This window comes from Colobus angolensis, unplaced genomic scaffold (assembly GCF_000951035.1).
Source record: "Colobus angolensis palliatus isolate OR3802 unplaced genomic scaffold, Cang.pa_1.0 Scaffold148, whole genome shotgun sequence".
NCBI lineage: Eukaryota > Metazoa > Chordata > Mammalia > Primates > Cercopithecidae > Colobus > Colobus angolensis.
In genome coordinates, this window is record NW_012114577.1 from 4,929,199 (window position 1) to 4,938,771 (window position 9,573).

Sequence of the window (9,573 nt, forward strand, 5' to 3'; positions counted from 1 at the left end):
GCACCACTGCACTCCGGCCTGGGCGACAAGAGTGAAACTCTGTCAAAAAAAAAAAAAAAGTCACGGAACCAAAGCATTTATTTTTATTCAATAATTGGTCAGATGATTTTTTCTAGTGAAGGAGATGAGAACATAGGCTTTTTGATTTTTTTAAAAAGCTTTACTGAGATATAACTCACGTACTGCGGTTTACCCATTTAAAGTGTACACTTCAGTGGCTTTTAGTAGCATCCTGATGATTTTTCAAGTGCCTTTTCCTCTAATATGTTGAAAGGTAAAAAAGGTTTAGTCATAAATCAGCCAAGATAAACTTATATTTCACTGTGGGCTGGGATAGTCCTAGAATATCCAGTACTTCTCTGTTACCCATTAATGAGTATTTTTAACCTGGCCTGCCTTGATTCTCTTCGGGACTGTAAACTACCATTGTGACAGCCATGTTCTGAGCTGCCTTCAATTTGGCAGCATTCCTAGTTCTAATCTGAGAAAAGGGTTCAGCTCTTGCTTTGACCTACTCTTCCATAATTACGTTCCGTGACCCATGAAGGCCAGCAGTGGGTCCCAGAGAGGAAAGAATTCTGACATTTACAAGCTTCTGGTTTGAAGCTCCAGCAACTTTTCAAATTATTTGATAGCAGTAAACCTAAGTCACCGTTAAGGGGAGTCTCGTCCAAAGACTGAAGAGAAACACAGGTCAAACTTCAGTTTTCAGACATAAAGGAATTGGCGTGTCATTAGGGAAAGAATGAGAACGGCTCTGTTGAGAGCCGTGTACCGTTCGAGTACATGTTTCTTTGTACTTTGCCCCAGGGTGAAGCCGAATTTGCCCGCATTATGACCCTGGTAGATCCCAATGGGCAAGGTACTGTCACCTTCCAATCCTTCATCGACTTCATGACTAGAGAGACGGCCGACACGGATACCGCCGAGCAGGTCATCGCCTCCTTCCGGATCCTGGCTTCTGATAAGGTCTGCATTCACAGATTTGCTTCTGCTTTAGCAGGAGTCCACTACGTCATTCTAACAGAAAAGGCAACAGTGCTGTGAATAAAAGCCATTTTTATACCAGTGTATTTTGTACAGCAGGCAGACACACAGCAAGGGGATGCGAAGCACACGGGAAGCAGACTCGCCATTCCTAGCCTTCGTGCTTGGCCGTGCATTGAATCTTTATAGAAGGGACAGTAGTGTGTTTGTACTTTGTGTGTGTGTGTGTGTGTGTGTGTGTGTTACTGGTTCAACCCCCATTTTACGTTCTAGTTTGGTGGCTGTGACTCAGAAAGAAGAAACCATGCAATTTAGATGTTATAAAACTGGGTACCTTCTCCCAAGGATCAATAACCCTGACTTTGTGCCCAGCAAAATCATGGAGCAAAGTTAAATATAGCTGTTCAGTCAGTAAAAAATTGGCAAGCTTTTCCTTCCATGTAGCCTAGACCTTCAGGAGTAGTTTAATTGCCAATTCAGACTTTTCATATTTTATCCCCCAAACAATAAAAACATCTCTATGTATCAATTCAGTTTGGGACAGGATTATTTTACCCTGTTTTCTGGCTGAGAGGATAATGAACATTACCACAAGGAGGTTAGCATGTTAAACACATTGACAGAGCCATATTTATTACCTTAAAAATCAGATAAGACCAACTATTTTTAAAATAATGTTTTCTTTAAAATGAATCATTTACCTATGGGGTGAGGGTGGATGGGAAAGAGCCCAGCTGATTTAGAAGGTAATAAACCGTGGCTCCTCCAACTCCACTAAGAAACTTCTACTATAAATTGTATAATATACAAACTATAATTATATAAATTATAATGTGATATTTGTGATTTACTTTGACTTTTACCAACCAGTCTATTTGGCTGGAATTGTCCTATTTCCCACTGAACATTTTTTTGAAAAGCTTCATCTTTTCTGGTATGAAATGCAGATCATAGTATGTATCCTTGCATTGTGGCTCAGTTTGAGAACTACTAGTAATGCTCCATTTGCCTTTATGAAGCATGTCACCCTTCCCGCTGGCCAGGCCAGCTTCTAGATAGACTCCTACAAGTACAACTTGGCTTTCTGGTAGTACTATGTCTGGTACTACTATGCCAATAGACTCCCTATTCTTTAGTCCTTTTGAAAAATTAAACAGATGCAAGAAATATGTAAGTATTAAGACTATTTATGTTGTAGTGTTTTCTACAACTGACTGCAAACACGTGCGTATTTTTTTTTCCAGCCATACATCCTGGCGGAGGAGCTGCGTCGGGAGCTGCCCCCGGATCAGGCCCAGTACTGCATCAAGAGGATGCCCGCCTACTCGGGCCCAGGCAGTGTGCCTGGCGCCCTGGATTACACCGCGTTCTCCTCCGCCCTCTATGGAGAGAGCGATCTGTGATGCTGAGGTTCTGTAATCACTGATCCCATCAGAACGCAATAAAAGCAGAAGTCACAGTTGGTTTCCTGGAAACTTTGATAGGCTTTATTAAGTTGGGAGAGAGAGGGGGGAAAAAAAGAAGCCTTTTGTAGTTCAGTAATTGCTAAAATGAAGTTTCTACAGTATATGACATAGTGCGCTTCATAAATAGGTTTATTTCTGAGTTTTTAGCTAAATGTAATGAAATATCAGGTTGATTTCTTTGATTAAACAGAACAAATTACTTGAGTAGTAGGAAATTAGGAGGATCTAGGGACAGAAGGAAAGTGAAAAGTGTGAAAATACAAAATACCCAAGATTTAAGACCGGGGGGGGGGAATCCACAAATTGGTAAATAAAGGTTTGCTATTTGTAAAAAATTTCATTTATCTCTAATATGCCTATGTGATTGCCCCTAGGGGAGTATATTTGGGATTCTAATGTTTTATTTTCATGCTTATCCAAAGATTACTATTGTGTCTTCAAATGAATTTAATTGTGAGATGGAACTGCCAGGGATTAAAAAGACTATCAAAAAGATTTTTTGGCACTTACCATTTTTAAAAATAGAGTTTATGGTCATCTCTTCATTATTTAGGGCTGGATGGTCAACTCAGTCAGTGATTTTTGATGCTTCTCTTATCCTCCAGAGTAGAGACCTAAGGAAACATGGAAGTCAGTTTAGTTGCCAGAGGGAAGGAGGCAGTCACTAGGTTAAATGAGGTTTTTAGGATAATTTATTGATTCCAGGTTCCCATGCTTTTTGTTAGAGCTTATTAGTACAGGTTCTCAAGAGATGACCATATGAAAGTGCTCTGTTTTTAAATAAGCAGGTTTCTGTAGTAGTGGTTCATCACAAGGCAAGTCAGAAACCAGTATCCTTCTAGCGCTCCAATCAGGACTTCCTTTGGCCTCTCGTTTTATGACCTGTGAAGGAGAAGCCAGAGTTACTGTAGGAAAGGACTAATTCTCAGCAGCAGTGGAGGTGAGTGAAGATCTTTCTCTGCGGAAGCTTTACGTATGTTTTGTGTAGTAGGAATGACTAGATGTTTTAGCGAGTGTGCAGTGTGTGTTCACCCCTGGGATTCGAGAGTATATCCTAACAAGCCCCATGTCTGGTTCTGTGTCTAAAGGCCTGCCCCACGACACAGGATGCTACATGTACTCCCGCTAGCACGTCTTGATCCGTTGAATGTTCATTCTTCCTTTTTGCTCATACTACTGTAGGCTATAATTCCCCCCTCTGTTTTTCCATCTTGTTGACAGCTTGTAGAGAATAAAGCAGGAATTATTTTTATATCTGAGTCCTTAATGATCAGGAAATGGATTACAAACAAACAAAAACAGTTGCAAACAGCAATTAAAGCATTACTAGAGAAGCAGTAACTTGCCTGTTACCTACAGTCTGTTTGCTCAGATTTTTATAGATTTCCACCAGCAGCTGGAAATGTGATATTTCCATTCCAAGCTCTCTGACAGCTTGACTCTTCTTCCTACACTGGGCCATTTAGAACCTTCAGCCTTTGTGAATTTCACTTAATTTGCTTCATTATTAAGTAGTTGGTAGTTTCCAGATTCCTGAAATATTTGAATCCTTGAGTTTAATGCCAAACACTTTTGGGGTGGTTTAGATGAACTCTGACTCTTTTATTTCAAGCAGGTGCTATATCCCAGCCATAAACTCTATAGAAAAGCCAGAAAGTTGTGCTTCCTTTGAGGCTATTAGGGGGATCTGTGGTGTTTTAGGATGGGTGTGGGTAACTCATCTACCTAAACTTTTAATTTCTTTACAACTTTCAGCAAGAGAGCAGATCAGTACTTTCTATCTGCTAATAAATGAAGAAAGGAAGTAAACTCTGAGAAACAATAAACATGTTTATACTCTCATTTTAGGCATTATTATTTTTCTTTCTGAAGCTGGATGCTCAAAAATTAAAAAGTTTATAAGTTTCTAAATTAAACTTAATTTATAAAAGAAAAAAGAATCCCTATTTTTGTTATTTCAAAAAATAACCATTACTTTGGTTAACTACAAACAAACTTCCTCACTTAAAGGTTCCATGAGAATTAAAAACAGTCATTGGATTAGTTAGTATTTGCCTCCCTTAAAGAATTAGAGACTGGCTTATTGGGTAGAGGGTGAACATAAGATGGAGAATTAACAATGAACCATTTAGAAGTGAATGATGGATGGCCCGGGCATGGTGACACATGCCTGTAATCCCAGTACTTTGGGAGGCCAAGGCGGGTGGATCACTTGAGGTCAGGAGTTCAAGACCAGCCTGGCCAGCATGGCAAAAACCCATCTCTACTAAAAATACAAAAATTAACCGGGTTTGGTCACGTGCCCATAATCCCAGCTATTTGGCAGCTGAGGCAGGAGAATCACTTGAACCCAAGAGGTGGAGATTGCAGTGAGCCGAGATGGAGCCATTGCACTACCAGCCTGGGCGACAAAGCATGAAACTCTATCTCAAAAAAAAAAAAAAAAAAAAAATTCAGTGATGAATAGATTAGGAAGGAATTTTTAACCAAGAGATCACTTCAGAATCCTCAGTAAATATTTACTAAAATGTATGCATACTCAGCCCTAATCCTAGAGTCTCAAGCTGTGAAGGTCTAGGTTAAGACTTGAACATCTGTAGTTTTTAAAAACTCCATGGAAGTTCTGATAACCTCCCACTGAGAACCCGTGGATTAGAGGCAAAGGAAAAGACATTAGGAATCAAGAAGTCTAAAATGGCCGGGCGCAGTGGCTCACGCCTGTAATCCCAGCACATTGGGAGGCCAAGGCGGGCGGATCACGAGGGCAAGAGATCGAGACCATCCTGGCCAACGTGGTGAAACCCCGTCTCCACTAAAAATACAAAGATTAGCGCTACATGGTGGCGGGTGCCTGTAGTCCCAGCTACTCAGGAGGCTGAGGCAGGAGAATCGCTTGAACCCGGGAGGCAGAGGTTTGCGGTGAGCCGAGATCGCGCCACTGCACTCCAGCCTGGGCGACAGAGCGAGACTCCATCTCAAAAAAAAAAAAAAGAAAAAAAAAGTCTAAAACGGTTAGAGAAGACCTTACTGGCAAGGTGAATAGTTGAGCAATACAAACGGCCAGGCAAACCCTTGTGCCATCTGGTTGGTAATACAGAAACGCTTGACGTAACTGAGTTTTAAATTAGAGCGTTTGACTTAGTATTCTTTCCTGCTGTACACCAGATTCATCTATGTTCATGGAAATAAGCTGGAAATGAGCTCTTTACAGCCTTCATATGCAAGGAAACAAACCTAAGTGATACGGAGTCAGAAACATGTATTTTCAGAAGTTGCAAAGATTCACCCACAGCTTCCCTGGATTATTTGACAAGAAGACAGAGTGTTCCCACTGTGTCCTTGAGCTCTTTCAGGTTCCCTGGAGCCTACACAATAATTATACTGCTCTGAGGCATTTTCATCTTTCAGATGGAGTCAGCAGAGAAGACAGCATTGTTTTTCCTTTTTAGATTCATTAATTAATAACTCAATCCTTCAGCAACTGACAGACCGTTACTCTTTTTTTTTAAGGTGCTAGGAGTTGCGATTTGTCAGTGACCCCTGGCCATGAATTCCCCCGTGGGATTTAAGTCTTTTAGGAGTTAGCTCCCGAGCAGTGCAGACTTTCTTGTTGTGAAATGGATGGAGTGCCTGGGAGTGCACCAAGGCATACTCGCAAATCCTTTTGCATGGCTGGGAACTTACAAGAAACCACAGTGGCAGATATAAAAAAACCAATATGAGATATCTTATATAAGATATGTATCTTATAAAATATATCTTATATATCTTACATATATCTTTTAAGATATATCCTTTATATCTTATATTTATATCTTGGATATATATCAGATATAGGAAAACCAATCGCCATGGTCTTGTTAAAAGAAAAACTTCAGACACATTTAACAGAGTTGAGTTGAACAAAGAACAGTTTGTGACTTGGGCAGCCCCTGAATCAGAACAGGTACAGAGCAGCTCTGCCGCTGCATGAGAGGACTTGGGGACTGAGGGAGGAAAGTGAGGCACAGAAACTGCTGTGGATTGGTTACTTGGTGTTTGCCTTATGTAAACAGAGTTTGAACAGTTGGCTGCCTTTCATTTGTGATCGGTGCAAAAGTAGGTTACAATCTGTTTACATATCCAGTGAGGTTACAGTTCACTGTGTATGGAGAAACCTTTAGGTTGAACTTAAAATATGTCAGGAGGCAGATTTAGGCTAACCTTTATTTAACAGTCTTTGCAAGACAAGCTACCAGAGGAGAAAGATTCTGTAAATAGTTGTAGAGGGAAGGAAAAGGAGACTATATGCATACCTAGTATGAACAACAAAATGGTATTATGGTTCTGAAACCAGATATATGTATTATACAGGATTAGGAGTGGCAGTGATATCAGGTTTTGCTTGTTTCATCTTTTCTATCCCTCAGTTACTGCCACAAGTGTGAATTGCTCATGGGGGAGATTAGTAACAGAAAATCCCAGAGCATCAGCAAGAAAAATTAACCATCAAAATGGCTTTTAAAAAATGTATTTAAACATAGGCAGTTCTTTTCAGCTATTCGATTAGAAGATCACCATTGGACAACCAAACAGCACAGGCTAGTGTGCCTCTGAGACCACCATAGTGTTCAGGTTTTTATGGATAAAACCTGCAGCGGCCGGGCGCAGTGGCTCACACCTGTAATCCCAGCACTTTGGGAGGCCAAGTGGGGTGGATTGCTTGGGTTCAGGAGTTCGAGACCCGCCTGGGCAACATGGTGAAACTTCATCTGTACAAAAAATGCAAAAAGATTAGCTGGGCATGGTAGCATATGCCTGTAGTCCCAGCTACTCAGGAGGCTGGGGTGGGAGGATTGCTTGAGCCCAGGGAGATCAAGGTGGCAGTGAGCCGTGACCATGCCACTGCACTCCAGCCTACTGGGTGACGGAGTGAAAAACTGTCTCAAAAAACAAAAAAAACCTGCGGTAATTTTTTACATGATTTATTTTAGATTTGGCATTATCTTATACAAGAAAGTTCTCAAAACATATTTATCAAAGCACATAAAATATTCCAATTGCAATCTTGAATTTATTTCATCTTTTAAAGTACTATCTTCTAATTCATATTAGCCAAAAATAAAGCTTTTACTACATACCAGGCCAATTAATTTTTAGCAGTCTACACTCAGATACACTGGAAAAAGTTTTTATCAGTATGTCCAACAAAACTAATGGAATTATTTCTGAATTTGATACAAGATTTTTAATTATTCCTAGACGCCAGCATTCAGTACACATACGCGTGCATGTTTTCCAAAAGAATACCATTCTTTTTAGCATCCTCCTTCCTTCATGGATAACTTAAAATTGTAGCTACATATATTTCCTTTTTTTTTTTTTTTTTTTTTTTTTTGTTGTTGTTGTTAAACACAGTCTTTTCCCCTTGGTTCCCTGAAACTTCCCCTCCTCTACTCCCCAGCCACATTAAAAGCCCACTTTTTTTTTTTTGTTGTTGTTGTTAAAGTGGAATCTCTCTGTTGGCCAGGTTGGAGTGCGGTGGTGCAATCTTGTCTCAATGCAACCTTCGTCTCCTGGGTTAAGTGATTCTCATGCCTCAGCCTCCTGAGGAGGTGGGATTACAGGCACGCACCACCCGACGTGGCTAATTTTTCAGTAGAGATGGGGTTTCATCTCTGTTTCAGCCTGTTGGCCAGGCTGGTCTTGAATTCCTGACCTCAAATGATCTGCCTGCCTCGGCCTCCCAAAGTGCTGGGATTAGCTACATATATTTCATGAATAAATGAGAAAGACTCACATAATGAAAAGTTTAATAATATTAGCACAACATCATTTTAATTTGGACTTGACTGCTTTTATAAAAGTTGTTGCATTATTTATTTTTCAGTGGTTTTAATACTATTCCTCAAAATGTGTTAGCTGCTTATTTCAACCATAAAATGAAGTCAGTTTTTGTTTTTTTTTTTACTGACAGAAAGTAAGGCTAATCTAGCTAATCGTTTAGACAGACTGGTAATTAGGCTACATGGGCGACGTTTTCCATTTTTTCAGTTATCTACATCTGCAGCTCCAGCGTTTTGATGAAAATATAATTAAACCACATGAAAATATAAAAGCATTTTATTTTTTTAAGTATCAGCAAAGATGTATTGAAATAAACAATTTCCCACAACTCTTCCTGATTATATTGGATTAAACAAGGAGTCCTTAAGAGAAAAACAGCAGGTGTAATTAGTGGTCACTTGGTAGGTCTGAGGAGATGGCACCACTACAGCTCTGAAGAAACAAAAGTTCCTGTTGGACTGCGAGGAGTAGCTGGCCCCTGCCGGCTCACCCCAGCACTGCCATGTGGAAAGAGAAAGCAACTTTTATGTTCTTTAAGCCACAAGCCACTCTACTCAGGGTCTCTGTCACAGTAGCTCAACTGTACCCTAAAGAATACAGAAATAACCTCAATAGCTTCCTGACCTGGTTGTGTACTTAGCATAGCCTGTCTAGCTACATTGATGATATTTTAGATTTTATTAACATTTTCACATTTTTTCCTCAATGGATATTTATGTGTATTTTCATCATGGAAGATAATGACATTTTGTACGAAATTCAACTCATTCATTCATTCATTTTACATGCACTGCAGATTTTAAACACAATTTTAAGACACTCTTTGTTTTCTCTTCACATGCTTTATTCCTCTCTCTTCTAGACAGTTTTCCTTCAGTACCCATCTGACTCTTCCATCAAAGCAAAGTGAGCGGTTTTGCTGTTGAAGAGTGTCTATGTCTCTGGGGTCATAGACAGAAAAGATTCTTTCCCTTTCCCCACCTACACCCTTTTGTTCTCTTTAACATAGTTTATGAACTTCTTTTTTGTTTAATGAAGGAGACAACACGTGGTATGGGTCTTAAAGACCAAGTATGCCAAATGTCTTATCCCCCACTTGTACCTTCCATTGCAATTTTTTCTCTTTCTTCTTTTTTCTTTTTCCTTTTTTTTTTTTTTTTTTTTTTTTTTTTTTTTTTGAGATAGTGTCTCACTCTGTCACCCAGGCTGGTGTGATCTCAGCTCACTGCAACCTCCGTTTCCCAGGTTCAGGCGATCCTCCTGCCTCAGCCTCCCGAGTAGCTGGATTACAGGC

At 40.0% G+C, this 9,573-nt stretch overlaps 1 protein-coding gene across 1 annotated transcript in view; it reads left to right on the forward strand.

Moving 5' to 3' along the window:
- ACTN2 (actinin, alpha 2) overlaps positions 1-2,952 on the forward strand; it is a 58,822-nt gene extending 55,870 nt beyond the window's left edge. Inside the window, exons 18-19 of the mRNA XM_011935761.1 lie at positions 739-969; positions 2,232-2,952. Coding sequence (XP_011791151.1) covers positions 739-969; positions 2,232-2,390 — 390 coding nt within the window. The 3' untranslated portion in view covers positions 2,391-2,952. The remainder of the gene's footprint in view (positions 1-738; positions 970-2,231) is intronic.
- The last annotated feature ends 6,621 nt before the right edge of the window (positions 2,953-9,573 follow it).